The sequence below is a fragment of the Mustela nigripes genome, chromosome 1 (assembly GCF_022355385.1).
Source record: "Mustela nigripes isolate SB6536 chromosome 1, MUSNIG.SB6536, whole genome shotgun sequence".
In the NCBI taxonomy this organism is placed as follows: domain Eukaryota; kingdom Metazoa; phylum Chordata; class Mammalia; order Carnivora; family Mustelidae; genus Mustela; species Mustela nigripes.
In genome coordinates, this window is record NC_081557.1 from 252,442,553 (window position 1) to 252,465,622 (window position 23,070).

A 23,070-nucleotide genomic window follows, 5' to 3' on the forward strand; every position below is an offset into this window, starting at 1 on the left:
TTAAACACAACTCTCCTATACAGTAGACCTCAATTTAAAACATTCGAAGTTTCCCAAGGACAACATATTTTTTTTTTTCTGCACCTAGAATGCCCTTTCCTACCTTGTTTTCCCGGAAAACCTGCAAACTTGATTCCTTTAAGACTCAGCTGCTGCCTTGCCTCTGAAAACTCACACAACCGGCCCCATAGAGCCAGATACCGCATCTCTGGAATTTATGCAATTGTTTTCTGTACCTGGTGTAGTTGCCAGCAAGTGCTTTAAAAATACTGAATGATTTTGTTTGTTCTGTTGCATTTCTCCAATGTCTGTTGTTTGCCAGACGCTGTTGTGTGGTGTTTTAATAAACATCATCGTAGTTTAATGATTTCAATTTTGTCTTTGTTCATATTTAAACATAACAAGGATATAAAGTCTTTGTAAGAAAGATGGTTTGAATTTTTAAAGCAGACCTATTTTTCTCATTATTTTAGGAGTATCCACTTATCTCTGCCTGGCTCCTGATGGAATCTGGGATCCCCAAGGACCAGATCTTAGCAACTGCTCTTCTCCTTGGGTCAACCATATAACACAAAAGGTAAATTAAGTGACTGATCAGGAAGGCTTTCCCAAACCTAGATTTTCTGTTATGGATTATAGCTGTTGGCAAATAAAACAGTTAATTTTTTTTTTAAGATTTTATTTATTTATTTATTGACAGAGAGAAATCACAAGTAGATGGAGAGGCAGGCAGAGAGAGAGAGAGGGAAGCAGGCTCCCCGCTGAGCAGAGAGCCCGATGCGGGACTCGATCCCAGGACCCCAAGATCATGACCCGAGCCGAAGGCAGCGGCCTAACCCACTGAGCCACCCAGGCGCCCTTAAAATTTTTTTTTAATTAATGTAGAAAGACTCTCCCTTTTTAATTCTCTTTAAGATTTAGGGACAACCTTTGATATGCTATATGCTAATTTAGAATTTTGTTGTTCTTAAAGGGAAAATCTGTGAACTTCCTCAAGCTAAGCAGTATTGCTTATAATAATTTTATTATTAATAAAATTTTTATGATATTGTTAACTCCAGATATGAAAGTCCAAGAGCCATTATAAATCAAACTAGCAAGAGCTTCTAGCATACATGCACATGGATTTTCCTTTAGAAATAATAATTAGCAGAAAAAGTCTACCTTTGGAGTCTTAGACTATTTGATATATGTTCTGTAATCTAATCATTTATCAGTGTTAAAACTATACATATGTGTGACAGAATCTTGCAGACTCAAATTTTCAGGGCTTATTTGGTTGCAATATGTTGAGCATTTTTATTATTAATGCACTGTGGGGCTTTGAATTGATTTCATTACAAACAGAGACCAGATGTGCATTTACGCCAAAAGGGCTATGGGATGAATCCTTATTATAGCAATTTGTGTGGATTTATGCACTCCTAAAATGAAGAGTCCTTCTATGGCACATTAGCTAGGCTGAGGAATTTCGGAAAGAGATTTTTCCTGAGAAATATTACAAATGATGGCCTTACTAAAAGCCTGTCTGTGCCATTTGCTCTTTTCTCTATTTGTTTTTAACCGGGCTGATCCTCAATAATATACTGTATAATAATCCATAAATATCTACCCAGTAGATCATTTAGCAGATGAGCCATAACTATCTATTTACCCTAAATCATGGAAGAACAGTGGTTATATTGACTCTAGTTACCCTTTTACATATGCATCTCTATACTTGTTGCTATTCATAATGAAGCTTCTCCAATTTCAGCACTGTTCCTGCCACAGTTTTTATGTCCTTTGATTTTATTACAATGTAGCTCAAACCCCAGGGCAAATAACTCTTACTGGTTGTGATCAGATTAAGAGATCAGTGGCGTATCTTCTTACATTAGCAACTTTTAAAAAATATTCCCTGCATACTTAGCCCAGGGGGTAATATTAATTCAGTAATAATTCACCTAGAAAGCTGAATGTTTTCATGATAATTCCTGAATATAGTTAGGCTATTTTATTGCAGGAATTACTGGGTGACTTTAACTGATAATGATACTTAATTCTTTTTCTTTCCTCTGCAGACCTCCTAATCTTATGACAAAAGAGATAATTCTTTGCAAAGACCAGACAGCTGTTGCCCATTTGATTGATGGATGGGTGTTGTTTTTTTTTAATTTATTTATTTATTTTTTTTTTTATTTTTTTTAAAGATTTTATTTATTTATTTGACAGAGAGAAATCACAAGTTGATGGAGAGGCAGGCAGAGAGAGAGAGAGAGAGGGAAGCAGGCTCCCTGCTGAGCAGAGAGCCCGATGCGGGACTCGATCCCAGGACCCTGAGATCATGACCTGAGCCGAAGGCAGCGGCTTAACCCACTGAGCCACCCAGGCGCCCCGTTTTTTTTTAAATATAACAAATACGTTCCATTATTCCAGAGCATTTTTGTTTAATTCTATAGTGTCTGTGAAATTATTTAATATTATAATTATATCTTCAAAATTATAATAGGAGGCTTTAGAGCACCCTGAATGAGATTATTTAACTAGCCCAAGGTCAGTGTTGGAGCTGGGGTTTTGGCTGGGTCTACCTTTAGGTCTACCTTTATCAAGACATCGTGCGTGGCCACAAGACTGGTGAAACTGTGCCCAGATTTTGACGGACTGACTTTTTACTTCCTTGCCTAGTCTCGCTTTACTTTTGTTCACGCTGTCACCTGGTGCGTCCTTCACACCACCAATACTGATGCTATTCATTGACTAGGAATGGTAGTTGAATAGGTTTCTTTACCGCAAAACTCCCAAACCTTGAAATAGTAACATTGTAAATCTCCAAGAGAGCATTTGTATGCGGTATTCACAGAACGATTTTTCCAAACTCTCTCCCTTCTCTCCAAAGCATCTTCCGTAGAATCCATACCTTTGCCCATTTCCTCTGTCAGTACCAGAGTGCCAACGATAAACGGATGGAACATTCGAAGAAAAGGGTTTGTTTACAGTGTTCTTGGTGGAGCAAAGCTGAGCCGGGAGGGATTGAGCAGGAAGCCAGGGCCAGTAACCGAGGTGAAACTGTTCCCAAGCCCAGGCCTGTGGTTGCTGGATCAAAGGAGTGACTTAGAATTGGAAGGGGGTGTCTTTGAGAAGAAAGTTGACCTACCCAGGAGAGACTCAGCCTAGCCCCAGGCAACTTTTCACAGAGCTGTAAAGGATTAAATACCCTGACTTCACTCTCCCCCTCCACCCTCTCCATTGAACAAACACGTGGAAGCCAGAGAAGGGGGGGGGAGCGGGGGGCTCAGAATAACATCCCAGGTTCACCATGTAGAGCAGAGAGCATCCTTTGGCCATCCTGGTTTCCTTTCTCCTGGCGCTGCCACGACCCCTTCTTCCTTCTCCATGCCCCAGCCCCTCTGCTCTGCTCTGAACTTCCCCTCTTTTTCTGAGAGACCGTTTATGGTCACGTTGAAAAATGAAAGTAAAATGGCTCTTTTTCATGATGCATTCCTTCCGTCTTTCCCCTTCCATCGTCCTGTGAACTTAAAATTTTAAAATGAAAGAACACTTTTTACGCCCTCTGAAAGCATAGGTGAGAAAAGAGAGGAGGGAGTGATTTTCTGTAAATGGTGTATTCCGAAATTTCCCCTCCTCAAGAGTTCAACGAGTGACCGCATCCTGGAATGCGACGTGCCTTCTTTATGACTTCACAGTTTTTCTGGGGAATTGCTGAGGGCTTTCGAGGAAAGAATATCCCTGGTCACAGTCTCTGCATCAATATACCGTGGGGAGGGTCATTCTTTTCATTATCAATAATACTGTCCACCCACTGTGTGTTTGGCCCCAATAGACAGCAAGTATACACAAATAAATGGATCAGGATGACATTTGAAGAAGCAAATCACATTTTCCTGTTTGTTAATAAGAAACGGGTACTGCTTCCCTACTCCCACCCCTACCGTCGGGCCAGGAGGAAGAAAACCGTCACAGCATCTTGATGGCTTCTGATTCCCAAATGAATGCAGGCCACTTACATACTGGTGAAATTATAGATTAAATTTTCGGTGGTGATGAAGAGCGGGTTACATTTTATTAGAGACAATGTAAGCCTCTACAGTCAGAATTTCACGAAGAAATTTATTACAAACTAGCCAGAATAGTTTGATAAGGATGAGATTTAATAAAAAGCATAATTTGTGCAGAAAGAAAAAGGCAAAAGTCATACACAAAGGGGCCTTTGCCCCAGTAATAGAGAGGGAGGAGGTAGAGAGAAAAATTGGTAGGTATTTGCATGGAAGGATGGGTGTGTGGATGTTTGGGTGGATGGATGCATGGATGGTTAGAAGGAAAGGCAGGTTCAAAGATAAATGGATGCGTAGAGAGACAGATTGGTCTTCTTGAAAAAGCCAGCGAATTTAGTGTAGAGCTTGGGCTCCTCAATCATATGCAGCAAAATATCCTCTTTTCTCACCTTAATTACTGCTTACTAAAATATAGTCTCCAGCTTCAGCTTGATCTCAGATTACACCAGATTTTCAAAGGGGAGTTTATATTTTCTATGCTGCAGACCTTTAAAGAGCTTATTGCACTTTAAAATCCCTCTAGTCTTCTGCAATTTAAAAATCTTTGAAATTACAGTTTTGAATAGCTTCCGTATTTCTTTGCATATGAAGTGAGTTATGCTTCCTACTTCATTACCTGGTTCAACTGTTATATGGAAAAGAAATGCGTGAACTGTCACTGGAAAACAGTCTTTCTATTTCTAGCAAACTGAAGAGTCTTGTCTTTTGTTTGTTCACAAGCTACTGACCGATTTTGAGATAAGTAGAGTTTTTCCTGCTTTTCCAAAGATCCAGAATTGTTGGGATTTTACAGTATAAAATAAACCCATTTTCTTCTAGGGAAGACTAGGTTGAATCTTATCACCCAAGTTTTAATTTCTCCCTTCTTTTAATCTCTGCAGAGCTAATATGGAATGAAAGCAAATTGCTTCTTAATTTTTCAGAGATTGGTAGGCTTTCTAGGACTTCAGGCTTATTTAACTGACTTTCAATTGCGAGATAGAACCATTTAATTGTTTATATTCCTTCTTGACTCTGATTTATAGCAAAATAACATAAGTAGATCTTTCAAAGAAATGATAGCTATATACTTAAACACTATGAAAAACTCCTTCATGAATTGTTTTGGCACCCAATTAATGTTTGATGCAATAATCTCATACAATGTCAAAACATTTCAGAGAAAATTGTTTTCACATGTGTCAAAATTTGAAATGTAAATAGTATCCATCTCTGTCATAATTATTATCTTTAAAGCTACAGGGTTCTCCTCCCTCCCCTTCAAGTCCTGGAAATAATCCTGCCATTTCAATACAGGCATTAATTTACTAATCCTCATAGAACTCATACAATTTCTCAGTGTGCATGTGCTTATTTCTAAGAAAGAAGGTTAGTCGAATTTAGTGCAAGAAATGTTAAAGAACAGACATGTTCATTAGGTCTGTAAGCGAGGATATGCAGAGTAACATTATTTCAACACAGATTCAAGTGTATCTGTTGTGTAGAAGTAAGATAATGGTGGTCTGACTGCTGTGGTGAGAGAAAAGAGCAATTAGAAAGGCAATAGAGTAGCCTCTGGATGCCACTGGAAAAAATACGGTCAGAGAAAGCCTGGTCTGGAAAGGCAAACTTTGAGCTAGGAATACTGAGGTCGCAATGGCTGTTGGAGAAACAGTTAATGGTCCTACCACCTTGGAGTCCCTCTCTTTCATTCCCCTCCCATAGCCAATCAGACAGTAGGCCTGTCTATGTCACTATACTTACAAACCTCTCCCAAATCAGGCCACTTTTCACCGCTGCTACCCTAATCCAACACAGCTTCTGCTGCTGGAGTCTCTTGGCAAGGTCCCTTTCATCCTCTGAAACTTTCCAGTCCGTTCTCCTGAGTTGATTTCAAATACAACTCTGATTAGACCACTCCTGTTTGGGCTCTTAGCACCTTCCCTTGCTCTTAGCTCATTCCCAAAATCTTCATCATGACTTCTGAAGGGGACTGCTTAATCTGCCCCTTACTCACCTCTCCAGCAGCCTAAATCCCACTTAAAGGCCCCTTTGTGCAGTTCCTCTAGGACCTGTGCCCCTCCCTCCTAAAAGTGTCCTCTCTGCCTAGGGGCTTCCCCTACCTCCCAACCCAATTCCCTTTCCATTCCATTTCATAGTCAACATTATTCCCTGGAAAACCCTTTCTTAAATTATTCCCTAACTTCAGACACTAGGGTAAAATGCCCTTAAACTTGGGTTCTGTATTGCACTCAACAAAATTAAAATTAAATAATTCTTTAGTTAATTTATTAAAAACCCTTTCTATTGCTAGTATGCAAGCTCCTTTTTTTTGTGGGGGGGAACCTTTTTATTCAGTATTGGAGCCTCAGACTTTAGCCCAGTGCTATTAGAAATTCACTTGTTAAGGGCACCTGGGTGGTTCAGTTGGTTAAGCTTCTGCCTTTGGCTCAGGTCATAATTCCAGGATCCTGGGATTGGGCCCCACCAGGCATCTCTGCCGCTCCACCTGCTCGTGCTCTTTTGCTTTCGCTCTGTAAAATAAATAAAATCTTTTGGGGCACCTGGGGGGCTCAGTGGGTTAAAGCCTCTGGCCTCTGCTCAGGTCATGATCCCAGGGTCCTGGGATTGAGCCCTGCATCAGGCTCTCTGCTCAGCAGGGAGCCTGCTTCCCTCTCTCTCTCTCTGCCTGCCTCTCTGCCTACTTGTGATCTCTGTCTGTCAAATAAATAAATAAAATCTTTTAAAAAATAAATAATAAATAAATAAAATCTTTTAAAAAATTTTTTTAAAAAGTAAAGAAAAAATACATGGTAATAAAGACATAGAAAAAAACAATATAACAACAAAACAAAGGTTATAGAACAATTATACAGAACAATGATTAACAGAGTAAAACCATAAAATTCTATAAATATATTCATTATTATAAGAATAACATAGATGGAGGGCTCCTGGGTGGCTCAGTCATTAAGCGTCTGCCTTCGGCTTAGGTCATGATCCTGGAGTCCCGGGACGAGTCCCACATTCAAGCTCCCTGCTCCTCGGGAAGCTTGCTTCTCCCTCTCCCACTTACCCTGCTTGTGTCCCCTCTCTTGCTGTGTCTCTCTCTCTCTATCAAATAAATAAATAAATAAATAATCTTTAAAAAAAAAAATAGCATAGATGGAAACTACAACAAATGCCAGCACACTAAAATCATGAATTGATTAAAAGAAATTGTAGGGATTCCAGCTAATGAATATTCATACACACAGGGAAGAGGTTTTCAAACTTACCAAGCACTTCTATCATGTGTTTAGAGTTACTGAATGGAGTACTGAATTTGAATACTTAGTGAATACTAGCATCTCACTGATTTAATTAATGATTACCAAATTTTATAAATCATTCACTGGTTATTAGATGGCCAGTAAGCAGTCTTAAACTGTATGTAAAATTAAAATGTATGGGTTATAATCACATTTGTGTTTCTCGCTTGGGGACCACTTAAAAGTACTTTCATGAGGGCATCTAGATGGCTCAGTTGGTTAAGCAAATGCCTTCGGTTCAGGTCGTGATCCTGGAGTCCCAGGATTGAGTCCCGCAACAAGCTCCCTGCTTGGCATGGAATCTGCTTCTCCCTCTGACCTTCCCCCTTCTCATGCTCTTTCTCTATCATTCTCTCTCTCTCTCAAATAAATAAATAAAATCTTAAAAAAAGAAAAAAAAAAAAAGGTGTGCTTTTCCATAGCACCCCTTTAAAAAAAAAAAAAGTACTCCTGACCTGTCAGTGGACCATGAATGCTCTTTTGATCTACATTGACTTTGTTAACGTACTTATCCTTGAACCCTATAATGTATTCCATTTGGTTTTTAGGTATCTTAGGTATGTAGTCCTTGACCATATTTTACAAATTTATTAAAGTTAGTGCGAGTGTTTTCTATTCTAAGGATTTCTGAAAAGTACTGATTATATAGTAAATACTTTAATATATTCTTCTTGTAGTATCTACACATTATAGTAAAGAGTTTTCCTTTGATTCCCATCTTTCAAAGTTCGTTCTGTGTGCTTAAATATATATAAAATAAACACATAAAATATCATGCTTTATGTATTGTACTTCTTTTTCATATGCTCCTATTGCTTTGCATTTTTATTTCATGAATACCATGCCAATAGATATTAGCATATATAATTTTTATACTTGCATTTATTTTGACTCAACAGAGCATGTTGAAAATCGATGTTAACAATTGATCTCCTTTATACATTTAAGCTGTTGTACAATATTCCATGGTATGTATATATATGAGAAGTTTTCTTTAATTCATAATCCATTTTGTTTTCTATTATAACCAAGCTAGAATGAACATGTTTGAACATTTCTTTTTTACATCTCTGAGATTATTTTATTTCTTATGGTTGAAATTGATAACAAAAATCACTCAATTTTATAGTCTTCACATTTCAAAATTTAATGGACACTCATAATTTGTTCCAGAGGGTTATACAGGTATACGCCTGTTAGTAGTTTCTGACGGTGATAGACATTTCCACAAATCCTTGCCAACATTTTCTTACTAAAATTTTTTTTTGCTCTTATTTTGGATTTTCTGTATACTTGAGGATGAGATTATTAATGATTTAGCTTTCTGATAGCCCTAATTTATTTATTTGTTTCTTTAGCATTCAATTTCACTAAAAACATGTATTAAGTATCCGTTAGAAGATACTGATAACCTTTGTGACTAAGAGTCTTAGTCATGCTCCAACATGTTAGGAAGATAGCGAACTTTTCTCTGTTTGACCCTAAATTTTATATTGGACTGTGCTTTAAAAAAAGAAAAATAAAAAGGAAGGAAAAAAAATTTCCTAAAGATAACACTGTTATATATTTACATTATTATAGGGAAAAATATCCCTATTCTCTCATTACCCAAAGCTGTCAAATTTATTCACATGAGCATGGGCTATTATTAGTCTTTGTCTTTTCTAAATCTTTGGAGTGTTGACAATTTGATATATATATATATATATATATATATATATATATATATATATTTATTTATTTATTTTTTTTTTTTTTAAGATTTTATGTATTTATTTGACGGAGAGAAACACAGCCAGAGAAGGAAACACAGCAGGGGAAGTGAGAGAGGGAGAAGCAGGCTTCCCACGGAGGAGGCAGCCCAATGCAGGGCTCCATCTCAGGACTCTGGGACCATGGCCTGAGCAGAAGGCAGACGCCTAACGACTGAGGCACCCAGGCACCCCAATTTGATATGTTCTTATAGAGCATACTTGAAAAATCAGCATGTAGCTACTAAAATGGAAGATGCTAGAAACAGCAATTATTTGCTACCTAGTTCAGTGGGATCAAACTCTCTTACTTGGTTAATAAGGAAATGAAGACCCTTTGAAAACCAGGGATTGTATTTAGGGTAAAATTTTCACAGAGCTTAGCAGTCAGTTAGTGTCCTTTGCGTACTAAATACTAATTTAAGCACAATGGAAAATCTGTGCTTGCCTCTGAGAACTTAGAATATAGCTGCAGAGTCACAACACAAATTCACCAATATTGGATTTAAAAACTCACAGAGAGGGGTGCCTGGGTGGCTCAGTGGGTTAAAGCCTCTGCCTTCTGCTCAGGACATGATCCCAGGGTCCTGGGATCGAGCCCTGCATTGGGCTCCCTGCTCAGCAGGGGGCCTGCCCACCCCTTTCTCTGCCTGCCCCTCTGCCTACTTGTGATCTCTAGCTGTCAAATAAATACATAAATAATCTTAAGGGGGAAAAAAAAACTCATAGAAAAATCATAGGGCAAACCTTAGATTTGACCACTCACATGGATAATTAAGGTGCGAACAATTTTCAGAAGATTCCTCAGGGAGGAGCTTCTTAAAGCTGTAAGTTTCAAGATAGGTATTGTAGGAAAAAAAAAATGGATTAATAGGAAAACTCAGGGAACATACTCCAGGTGAAGATAGAGTTTAATACCTATTGGCTTGGTGATTGTAATTCCTATGCAAAATCAATCGTTCACAGAGACCAATGAAGTCACTTAACGAAGATTTCTTTCCATTTTCAAAACTGCAGTTGAAATCTGGAGAGACCGCTGCCAACATTGCTAGAGAGCTGGCTGAACAAACAAGAAATCATCTGAATGCTGGAGACATCACCTCCTCCGTCCGCGCCATGGACCAGCTGGTGGGCCTCCTGGATGTGCAGCTCCGGAACCTGACCCCAGGAGGAAAAGACAGTGCCGCCCGGAGCTTGAACAAGGTAGGGACTTTGCACATATATATCTTCAAAGTTGTAGTGAAATCAGGGAAACTGCACTGGTTAATTTTTCTCTTTCTCTAAAATCAGATCATTCTAAAGAGCATCACTAATTATATTCAATCTGCTTCATTCTTTTATGATAATGGTGACCATATTTGGCCTCTAATCTAAAGACACAATAAGGGATAATCTCTGTCCTTATATTTTTTTGAATTTACAATTCTGTTTTCTTTGGTGTTTACTGTTTTGAGTGCTAAATTCTGGCGAGGTCAATATGAGGAAATTAGATGTATTTTGTTTCTTTTTTTTCCTTTTGAACTTTTATATCAAAATAATTATAATAAAATAAATGTCTAATCAATAAGTAGAAGTTTAGAAAATGGCAACCATGAGAAAGAATATTAGCAATTCATTAAAGATGTTTAAAAGTGAAATAATTTAATCTAATTAATATTACCCTTAAAAACTCATAGGACAAGTAATTAGGTTTTAATTTATATTTCCTTTTGATAGTTAAGTTTACTTAGATTTTACTTCACTATGTTAACATAGGTTTAATTGTATGGCAGCAAATTTGAATTGTAAATAATGAAGATAATTCATATTTTTAAATTTCAGAGAAGATATATTTTTATATTCTTATTTATACTTACAAGTATACAATGCATACTTATATATGATATAAACATATATAACCATTTTATGTTTACTGTATATAACCTACCCACTATAAAAGCAATTTATTTACATAAATATGTAAAGTATATTTTCATATTTTTAAGGAATATAATTTATTCCTTATAAGATCACATGGCAAATTGACTCCACGATGAAACGATACTAGGGTTGCTACATCAATTGGCATGTGTTCCCTGAAAGGTATTTGTGTAGCAGAAGTGACCAGTTTCTGAAACTGAATTTTAAGGCCTTGAATGTTATAATAGTCCTCCTACTTTAAAAAGCAAGAATTTGGCAGTAACAGACACATCCTCTAAGGAATTCACTAAATGAATGTTCCCCTTTAGAATGAAAAATGACTTTTGAGAGTGGTCTTTTAATATGTTAAGGTTTTTTTCCTGTCTCATTAGACTAAGAGTCTCACTGAGCAAGAAGGAAGAAATTTTTCAAATAATGATGGTTTGATGCAGGAAAGCCTGACATTTTATCTGCCAAATACGGTTTTTCCTGCAATTTCATCCTCAGAAAACAGATTCAGTTTTATCTAGTAGATCTAAATTACTATTAAAGTTTTTTTTTTCATGCTGAGCGTAAAAGGAGTTATTTTTGTCACTTATGCCCCTGATAGAATCACAACCAAGTCCCTGATAAAATGTAATCCACAGCTGCCTATGTAATCTGGACATGCTGTGATTTTAATGTGTTATTACCCAGGCTGACTGGATGCTATTAACAAATATTGCTGCCAGCTATTGTTATCCTAATGTACTGGAAGTAATAATTTCTATTAATGTTACATATCCATAGCATAACTTGTGATAGCAATACTTTGTATCTTTATTTAAAAATGGTGTTGATGTCTGATAATATCAGGTAAAGCTGGCGATTAATGTCACATTCTAACTGGCTACAGCTAATCAGCTTGCCTACTCTGAATATCAAATAACTACATAATGGGCAAATTTTCCATTTGTGAAGCTTTTTAATGCTTTCCTTTGTTTCCCATTTGGCTCTTTTCAATTGTTTATATAATGTGGTTTGTCATATGTTAATTTGCATGATGGGGTAAGGAGATCGGAGGGCAAAGGTTATTCATGTGCTCCCTGGCTTGCTCTCATTTCCTGTGGTTCCCACTGTTTCCTAAAGCAGTTATAACCCATCAGATTTGCAGAAGTCAACTTGGTACAAATCAATTGAACTCCACATTGAAATTCTGAAGGGTTTAGAGTCCTGCAAAACCAAGATGCGAGTCAGTGATCCAAATGACAGCGTTGGCAATTTACTTGCACTCATTCCTCACTTAATTCTTTAGAGGAGTAACTGCTCTGTGCTCATTGAAGACTGCATGAATTAAAGTTGGGAGAGTATTAGCCACACAAAAGGCATCAGAGTAACTGCTTCTTTAAACCTGGGTCATTTTCTCCTTCAACAATCAAGGCTACTGAAGGAAAAAAAAAATAGGGAAGAGGAAGAAAATCATAACCCATGAAATTTTGTGTCATTTATTCAAACAGGGCAATTAAACTTATTACTTATTTATTTTATCGTCAGAAAAAAAAAATGTTTGGGATTGAATATGAGTTGTTTTGCCCACAAAAACATCATGCTGTTTGCAAACAAATTAACAAAAACAGGCTTCTTATCCCAAAGAAGTTTCTAAAATATACAAGGATTTTTGTTGTTGTTGTTGTTTGTGGGTTTTTTTGGTCAAAACTGTGAAAAGGAATTATTCAAGACATAAAAGCAGTGATAAATCAAAAGATTAATTACATTCTTCTAATCAGAAGTTACTTATCTGTTGGTATTTTTCCCTTGGAACCAAATAATCATAATGAATGGGCACATCTATTTTTCCGATAAACAAAATTTCTTGTGTTTGAACATATGGTTTGTGGTGCATATTAACCATCTATATAATTTTGAAACCACAAACAATGTGGGTTCCAAATTTTTGATATAGTTTACTTAACTTCTTATGTCTTCATTTGTGGCTCATGAATTAACAACTAACCTGATGTGCAATGAATCATTTTAAACGACTGAAGCATAATGGTATTTACTAATTTCTACCAAATTTATTCCACGATTTCCTCCATCATTAACAACTTTATACCATCCGTTTTCACTTGGGTTGCTCTGAAAGGGTGCTGGCAACTAGTTTTCAAGCCGTTGCTCACATTTTGCTGCTGCTTTAGCTTTCATTCTCTTCTAGAAAGTAGTGCACAACAAAATAAGGTGTTTTGTGTAGATGTGTTCTTTTATTTTTCTTGTTTTCTTCTGTCACTAACTTGTTTTTTCTATTCTGTGTTTAATCTGCTGTCTTAATGGATTCAGCTTCAGAAAAGAGAGCGCTCTTGCAGAGCCTATGTCCAGGTACTTTCTGCGTTTTTATAAATGTGTTAAGTTGTTGAATTGTCTCTGTTGGTGGTACCATGTATGGGCATTGGATAGATCAATGATAATGTACCCTGTTGAGCTAAAGGGATTTCAGGGAGGGCATGGAGGGTGGGAAGAGAGAGACATGTTGCAAAGGTATGTGCTGAAAATAAATCTGGCAGCGCGCACGCTCTGTCATGCAAAACGAACACAGACCGACAAGGAGGGGCAACTTGGTATGTGACAGTTTTGATCACAGCTAAAAGGTGAGTTGGGTGTAATATGTAAATCTCTCATTTCTTCATAGAGGTGTGTAGGAAAACATTTTGTTAATACATTGGGTCAGTTAATAGTGAATAGCAAATCATTCAGAAATGACATTGAATGAAAATCCTGTAAGTCAAAGAATAGTCCAGAATACTTGGAATATCATGCTTCTGTACCAAAATGTTCAACCCATGCTGGGACTCTCTTACTTTCCCATTCACTGTAAACATTTTAGTCCTGATACAAATGTAATTTTTCTCCAATTAACATGTTGCAATTTGTTTCTAAGCAGGATAGAAACCATTCCTGTGTTTACCGGTTCTGTGTGAAAAGAATCCCAGAAACAACCTTTATAGGTATTTTTATAAGGCAGAAATGCAGGAAGGCAGTGTAAAGGTGGAAAAAATTTTCCTTTTTCCCCACTAAGTTCTTTGGCTGGTCTAGTGATTAAATTGACATAAGACAGATTAACAGGAGGAAAACAAATTTAATTCCATATGTACAGGAATCCCCAAAAGATACGAGACTCAAGGGCAGTCAGACAGTTGAGGCTTAAATATCACCCTGAGCTAAGAAATGAGAGAGGGGCGTGGGGTTTCAAAAATAGAAGAGGGAGAATAATTTACATCAGATATTAGATAATATACATTTTACTTTATAAATTAATGGATCTTTGAGTGTAAGAAACATTCCATTGTTTTTGTTTTGTTTTCTCCTAAGTATTTGGGAATTACATATTTATGTGTATATATATACACATAAATATATATGTATATGAAAACCTATCCTCTTGGTATGTGCAGTAGATACAGAAGTTGAAGTATTCTTCAACAATGAAGGCTGAAGATCATTTTTGAGCAATATGTGTGTTGTTTTTGATGACAATCTATGCTATCCCCTTAATGGGGCCTTGGAGATAATTAGCCTTTCGGTATTTAAATCTATGAAATGCATGGTCATTCAAACATGAATCTCTGATGGAAAATTAATAGCACAGTTTATTCAATGGCTGATTTCCTGGTGTTATAATTGACTGTCTGTGAATAAATGTTTCAGCTATTGACTAAACATCTGATAAGACCAGATACAAACAGAATATTTGTGAAGCAGAAATGCTCTGCTCACTAAGACATGGCATTACTTCTATTCGTTGTAATGTAGATTATTACTCTATGAAATTCTAGGGTGAGTCATACTTTAAACTGTAGTCTATTAGAATTTTAAAGTCTTGCCTAATGTCCCTAGTGTTTTCTATGTTTGGAGCACATTCTCAGCTATTTATGAAATAGGTCTAAGATATACTGGAAGTGCTTTATGTATTAAATTCTTTAAAAAATATAATTATGTAGGAATCATGAGATTCTAAAGAAAAATGTGGCCTTTCCATTGGTACACATAATGATCCTTAGAGGTTTGATTTTTGACCATCAAATTCATTTAGCTTTTAATGATTTAGAGGTACACTGTCTATTCTATGAATTGTCTAGATCCATCTTTCCTACACTTGTTTCTATCACCAACGAAGCGTAGTAAAATCTGGACCAGCATCTACCAGCCATGATCATTGTTAACTGATCTATATAGGTGAACAAGAGGTGGTTGCTTTGATTTTTTAAATAATATGTGAAGGCCCTAATACTCATTACCCATTATGCCTGCACCTCCAAAATTATACCAAAAAAAAAAAAAAAAAAAAAAAAACAATTGGGTCCAATATTTTTTCATTTAGTTTTAATTTAGATTACACTAAAATCTTAGTTTACTATCAAAAGATAGAAACTGATATAAGTCATAGTAAAAAAAAAAGGAAATCATTACCATGTCAAGCAAAACAAATATTTTCATTTAAGAAGAGAGTGTTAACATTTTATGCCAGAGGAGACAAGTAAGGTTTGTGTTAAATAGGTATATTAAATAACTACCATGATGTCACGTATAAATAGAAGGTACTTGAAAGAGGAACCTGAGTTAGCTGGAGAGATGAGGTGACTGGCCCAAGGTCACGCATGAGCACCCACGGCACTAATACTGCTATTCTAACGTGCCTGCAGTGCTTTCCCAACATCCACAATGATTTATTATTAAGAATAAATGCAGTTATTAGGCAGTAATAATGTAGGCATCACCATGGGAGGCAGTTTGCATAAATTATTATTTAATACCCACAACAATCCTATGAGGTAATTATTGCTATTTTTAACTTAAAATAGAGAAGACGAGGCCTGGGGGAATTAAATGACTTTCACAAGATCATACACTGGAAATTGAGGGGGTCCTGAATTCAAAGCTAGGACTTCCTGACTCAGAATCTCATGCTCCACATTCCTAGGATACCGCTGTTACAGAACTGACTTCATTATTTAGAGTTAGGAGTTGGGATACATCTTCTGGTTTACGTTTATTGATTTATTTTACTATATTTCAGGGATGGTATAAACTAGTTTTTTCCTTTCCTTTTTGTTTGAGATTGAGTTCAAATGCCTGTATAGTAATCATTTTTGTACTGTGGATGAAGCGCAAATACACACATAATTTGCTTCGAGGGCCTTTCAGAGAACTCTGTGATCAAAAAATTACCTTATTAACAGAAGGGGGGAAAAAGCAATTAGAAAATACTGTAACTGTCTGTTAAAAGAGCTCTATCAAAATATTTTCCAGAGTGACTGCATCATTTTGCATTTCCAACCAACAGCGCACGAAGGGTTTTAGTTCCTTCCCCTCCTCAGTAACACGTGTTATGCTCTGTCTTTTTTGATAATAGCCATTCTAGTACAGGTGAATTGTCCAGTCCTTAGCTCCAGTCATGGAGTGGGGGCAGGGGGCAGGAGCAGAGTCCAGGAACCAGTGCAAAGTCGTATGGCTCCAAAAAGAGATGCTCCAAAAAGGTTTTCCTGAGACTCTGGGAGAGGAGCACGACCTCAAACCACTTAAGAACAACCTCTTTCCTGTTCTGTAAATGTTAGCAGAGCTTAGATTTACCCTTTTTTCCCCTCATTTTTTAAGTAGTTCTCCTCGTTATCAGGAAATATTAAGAATTACTGGCATTCATTCTTCATGGCTTTAAAAGCAGGACGTTTTCCTATTAAAGAAGTGTATGTTTTTAAATTTTTATCAGCCATTCCTTTTGTTCTCCAGATCTCAGAGGCAGCATATGCTCCCTGGAGAGTCTGTAGTCAGCCTTTCTTAATGAAAGCTGTAAGTACATAGAGTTACCCCTATGAATCTTTTGAGTCATTCTTTGGAATCGGCTATTATCTACACCATCAGGTTGAGAACTGAGCAGAAAAAAATGGTAAATAGATGCAAATGAATGAACACACACACACACACACACACACACACACACACACATCCCTGGTCTCCTTATTCCTTCCTCTTTCCCCTTCTCCTCCTCTGCCTTCTTCTTCTCCTTCTTCTTCCGAGGCCCATGGTCTGTGTTCTTTCAAGCTGACTCAGTATCTGGAGGCACCTGCGTGGCTCAGCCGGTTCAGCGTCTGCTTTCAGCTCAGGTCGAAATCTCAGGGTCCTGGGATGAAGCCCTGGGTCTGGCTCCGGGCTCAGCGGGGAGTGTGCTTCTCCCTCTGCCCCTCCCCTCTCTCGTTCTCCAGTAAATTTTAAAAATATTTTTTAAAAATTGTTTTAAAAAGCTTACAAAGTAGTTGAAACAAGCCATCTGTTTATTTCAGTTTGGAACTGTGATTTCTGCACTGCTTATTTACTAATTTAGCTTGTTTGTTTTACCTTCATTATCCACTAGAGATCTCTATCCTAGGCATCAGCCTGAAAAAACAGGATCTCTCTTCAACTATGAAAAAACACCACGTAGTAGTTAACAACAGGAACATTCAGGAATTCATAGTTGAGCACAGGGGCCCAATAGCCTTATCAACACTGGGACTACAACAATGTACATAATAGGCAAACCCTTCCCTCCCTCCTAGGATAAAGGTTCTAGGGACAGAATATAAATAATACCATAAGTATCCAAAAAATATGGCCTATGAGATTATGATAAATACTGAGAAAAAGAAAGCAAGAAATGCATCACTGAGGTGATATTTGAGCAAAACCCTGAAGAAGGAAGGAGTGAAGTGTGCCCCTAGGCAGGAAAAAAACACTAGTAGAGAGACAGTTCCTGAGGTCGAAATAAGCCCGTGGTGGTGTTCCAGAAGCCCAGTGCAGCTGGTGTGCTGTAAAAGAGAAGAGGGTCACAGGGCATGCATCTGCGGGATGGCAGGGGCCCAGATCTGATAGAGCATTGCAAGGACTCTGGCGTTTATTCCCAGAGACACCGTAAGCCACTCTAGGTTTCTGAGCAGAGTGATGACATGAACTAACCTGTTTTAAAAAAGTGAAGCGTAGGTTATTGCAGGAAAACTAAGGGCTGAAACCCAGGGTGACCAAGGACAATAATGGACAAACAGAATAGGAGTGTGAGATGCTGACATAATTACTCAGGTTCGGGAATTTATTTATTTATTTTTTATTTTTTCTGGTAAGTGTAACAAACAGGACTTGCTAGAGGTTCCATGTGACATGTCAGAGGAAGGGGAGTCAAACAGGACAGAAAATGTATCACAGGAGCAACCAGAAGGATGAAGTCACAATTGGGGTGGTCTGTCTCTGACCAAGTTGGGACACGCACACCAAGAGCTTCAACTCTGGGCCATGTCCGCTTTGAGATCCCTATCCTCGGGCAATGCAGATGTTACGTGTGCGGTCAGATGTACAAGCATGAAGTTCAGCTCAGAGGTCAGGCTAGAAAGAGTCGTTTGGCAACCGTGGACTCCCAGTGGCATTGGCAGCCTATGTGCTTGATGACAGGGGAATGCACGTAGGGAAAGGAGAGAAAAGAATCTAGGCCTGAGCCCCAGGACACGATCCCACTCGAAGGGGTCAGGGAGAAGAGAAAGCAAGGAAAAGCCAAAGAGCGGCCTACAGGAGCAAGGCAGACCTGCCGAGCCTGGCCTTCGAGGGTCCGCCGAGGGTCCTGTTTCACAGACGAGGAAGACGTGCATTCAGAGGGCAATTGGCTCTGCTCAGAGATGCGGAAGCAGCTTTTCAATGATGAGAAGGAATGTCAACTTTTGCTTAATTTAAAAAATTTTAATTTAATTTTAAATTTAATTTAAAAAAGAATCCCAGAGCGCACATAGCTAGATTACGGCACGCACTGTCAAAACAGTTTACCTCTTCCTTTCATTTTTGGGCCTTTCATGCAGACTTTCTGTGAACCCAAGTTCCTCCTGGCACCTTGGACAAAGCGCAAATTGAATTATGCCCGTTTTACTTGTCTGCCTTTGGTGCGTAAGACAAGAAGGATTCTAACCTCCATTTATACTGCGAGGAAGAAATTAATGAGTATTTTCAAGTTCCTTGTTTGGTCACTTAATTGGCTGTGTGACAAAGAGCTCCGTGGTGCTTGTCAAACAACTTTCGGAGTCCTCTAATGATTTGTGCTTTGCCTGACTTGTGATACTATTCTGTGTGGCCTGTCAGGCTGGATATCCTTGTTAAAGTGGCTAGAATAAATTGGGTAGTGGTGTGCATACAATGTAGTATATTAACTACAGCAACAGGGAGTACTTTCAAGAGATTTCGATGTTTGCCCATAAGCATCAAAGCCAACCCAAACTTTCATTTAATATAATTAAAAGGACATCTGAAAGTAGTTTGAATCACAGCAGGTTCTTGAGGTTTGGTAACCCTTTGTTAAAACCCTGTGAACTTAATATATTTCACAGCTTGATAAATCTGCACTTGATTTGTGTCAGTAAGAGAGAAAATATAAATCTGCACCCTGCGTGTTTCGGGTGCCCCGAACCTATTGCTAAAAGACATTGAGATCAAAGAAAGTGACTTCCATCTACCAAACCAGAGTAGCTTTCTTTACATAAAGAAGTCCTAAGAATCCCGTCCGGTAAGTTGTAGTCCTGAAATGCTGTTATAAAGCCATCATTGAATCAAAAGACAGTAAAACTGTATATCACATATGCAGGGTGACTTATACAGGTCATCATTTAACTTGGACAGGTCAGTTCCCTATTAGAACCCTAATAATTAAAAAACCTCTACAGGATGATGGCAGATGTTGATGATGGAGATCCTACTCTGACGTGCAAAGAACATCATTCTGGGAATCTCTCAGAATTCCTGTGGTGACTGTGTCAGGTCAAGCGGTGAGGGCTGCTTTCCAGAGTCATTTCCGACTCTTCCATTTTGCACGTTTCCTATAAATAAACAAAATGTTCCAGCCGTTCTTTGTATATACATGGTTTATGAATGCTTCAGGAAGTGATTCTTATGAGGGTTAAAAAAAAAAAAAAAAACCTTCTGTTTTTAAATAAAATATTTTCATCTAAAGCAAAAATATTCTCTCACTTCCCTTCACCAAGCTGCATTCTCGCTTGTTATTTTTTAATCAGAGCCTGGGTCATTACCTAACTTTAAAATTGTTAATTTAAAATTATTTCTAATGCTTCCTTGCTTTCTGAAGGGTTTACCCGCAGAAAGGTTTTTGTGTACATGGAATATAAATGGATATTATATCTGTGCAAACACAGAAAGAATACACATCAATTTACTTTGTTGTTTCTTTAGTATCTTTATGATCACATAAGCAAACCAGAAGGAAAAAGATATTAAAAATAGCATTGCGGATTTAAAATCCTACTTTCTGAAGTTATCATTACCTTTTCTGGTGCAGGTCAGAAAAGAAATGAAAGTTTTAAGGTGTAATTTGCAGCAAAGCAGTTGCCTGATGACTTGGAACCAAACAAATGATTTTTTTAGTACTGCTCCCAACAGAGTTATAATTTTCATATTTTCCTTTATCTAATGTACGAATTTTATACAGCTAGTAGTAACAAAAACTTAACTAGGTAGCTTAAGAAAACCAGGGCTTTATTCACATGCATGAAAAAGAAATGCAGACAATGTAGTTAGTCCAGGATTAGCATGAAAATTCCACTTCAGAAACCAAGGCTTCCTCTTTTTTTCTATTCTATTATCTTTAACATGAGGACTTCCATCCTCAACATGAGACAGTGGCTTAGGCTCCAGTCATCTCTTCATGCTAATCTCTACACTGAAGAAGGAGAAGGACAAGTAACTAAAAGATTCATCTCTTTTAAGAATGTTCCAGAAGATGCATAGGTGGGCAGTGTCCAGTGATTCTGTGTCTAAGTCAGGGAGTGTTATTGGGCAGCTAACATTTTTAGAGACAACCAAAAATACTTCTTTTTCTCATGTGATGGTACATATTGATATCTTCATCCAGTTTTGATATAATAACCTACCATAGATTTAAAACCGTATAGGCTTACTTTTGAACCCTAACTACCAATTAAAATTCTCTTTTGATGATTCTGTTAGTTATGGTCTTGGGCAATCATGTTGTTAAAAAGGTTATTTCAAGGGGTGCTCCGTGGGTTAAAGCCTCTGCCTTCAGCTCAGGTCAAGATTCCAGGGTCCTGGGATTGATCCCTGCATCAGGCTCTCTGTTCAGCAGGGAGCCTGCTTCCTCCTCTCTCTCTGCCTGCCTCTCTGCCTACTTGTGATCTCTGTCTGTCAAATAAATAAATGAAATCTTTAAAAAAAATTATATAAGCTTGCAGTCCTAACTGCTTCAAGCCTTCGTTTTTCCTCTATAAGTTCCTATATGCACATAAAAATATTAATTAAAAGTGTAATGCTTTTTTTTCTGTCTATCTTATGGTTTAATTCTCAGGTCCTGGCATTAAATCAGTATATACCCTAAGCGGGTAGAGTAGAGGGAAGGTTTTTCTTTCCTTACCAGCCTTCTGTAGACCTTTTAAATTGACTCCATTCAAGTACCTTGCACTCAAAATAGGCACCCTCTATCTTTTAATGAACAAAAATTTGCTTCTCTTTATTTCCAATTTAAATGAGTGCCACCTCGTTGCCGGCACTCAAATTCTGCATTTATTTTCCTTACCAACTGACTTTAATTAATCAACAAATTTTTAAAATTGCCCTTGGAATCCCAACTTTTCTTCATCCCCAGAGTCTGTACAGATTTGAATCCTGGTTCTGCCCTAAGTTAGTTAATTAACCTTTAGCAAGTTACTTCACTTTTCCTTAGATTTTCCCCTGCAAGATGAGGATATTCATTTCCACCTCATTTAGTTATTGTCAAAATTAAAGGAGTTGACGAATAAAGCATTTAGATGAGAGTTGAGAACATACTCAATCCATATATTTTTAAATGTTTATTTATTTATTTATTTGAGAGAGAGGGAGCACGAGCAGGAGGGGCAGAGGGAAAGGAAGAGAGAATCTTAAGCAGACTCCATCTCAGTGCAGAGCCTGCTGTGGGGCTCGATCTCACAACCCTGAGGTCATGACCTGAGCCCGAACCAAGAGTCGGGTGCTTAACTGACTGCACCACCCAGTTATTGGGCTCCGGTATTCCATGCATATTAACCATTGCAATGTATATCACTCCTCTTCTTTAAGTGTTTCAGTGACTTCTTATGGTTTTTAAGAAGAATCGTACATATCAAACATGGTTTGCAAACTTCTTTGGAAACTAGTCTTCACTCACTATCTTGCCACTCTGCTCTGCCTGCCATAGGAATCCTTTTCAGTTCCTGGGAGGTGTTTGTTCTGTTTCCCGTCCACATCTATATGCACATGCCTTACCTTTTGCCTCTTTGGCCAATGTTGAATTCAAGCTTGGAATTCTACTTCATGGAGCCTCTTCGATACAGCGCTTTGAACACTGTGTTTCCACTATTAGAACGCTTGCCATGTTTCTACTTGCTTCATAGTCTGGCGTCGCTATATTGTCATTACTCTTAAGGACGGAGAACATCTGTCTTTCTCGCAGCATCCCAGTTGAAAGTACTTCGTTAATATTTGTTGAATAAATATTGAGTTAGCCAGAAGTTTGAGTCAAGTTTATAGCTCTATTTAATTCCTGTAACACAATATAGATTTATTTGACAGCATTCAATCATTTAATCCTAAATGAGATTTTTAAAATAGTACAATAAATTACAGTTTGCTAAAAGCAGTACATTTTTAAGCAACAAGGGATCTCTTAAAGAGGCAGAATCTTTTCTGTGAAATTTCAGGTTCATCTTGTTCTACTGTTAAAGGCTCTTATCACTATATTAAGGTCAGTTGTGTTATATAATCTACTTTTAATTAAGATTTGAAAATGCCAACACTTCACTGTAATAGAAAAGGGAGTTCAGAGATTAGTAGTTTTTATATGTTTAGTAATATTAAATGACAGTGATTATAGAAAGAACCTTGGGTTATTGATCAGATGTGTAAATATCAGTCACTCAACTTGACTTCTAATAAAAAACCTGCAAGTTCAAAACTGTTTTGAAGACTCCTCTAACATTTGACCTTTAAAATTTTCATTTGAATCAATATATAAGCGTAGATTAGAGTACAATGTGCCCTATTCGGTAATGA

At 37.5% G+C, this 23,070-nt stretch overlaps 1 protein-coding gene across 13 annotated transcripts in view; it reads left to right on the top strand.

Moving 5' to 3' along the window:
* Positions 1–23,070, top strand: part of ADGRL3 (adhesion G protein-coupled receptor L3) — an 801,456-nt gene that overhangs the window by 651,356 nt on the left and 127,030 nt on the right. For 11 of the 13 annotated variants that reach the window (XM_059384586.1, XM_059384618.1, XM_059384626.1 and 8 more), the window contains 3 exons: positions 474–577; positions 10,114–10,299; positions 13,312–13,350. In XM_059384586.1, the coding sequence (XP_059240569.1) occupies positions 474–577; positions 10,114–10,299; positions 13,312–13,350 (329 nt within the window). The remainder of the gene's footprint in view (positions 1–473; positions 578–10,113; positions 10,300–13,311; positions 13,351–23,070) is intronic. The other 2 variants (XM_059384610.1, XM_059384652.1) reach the window with 1 other exon arrangement.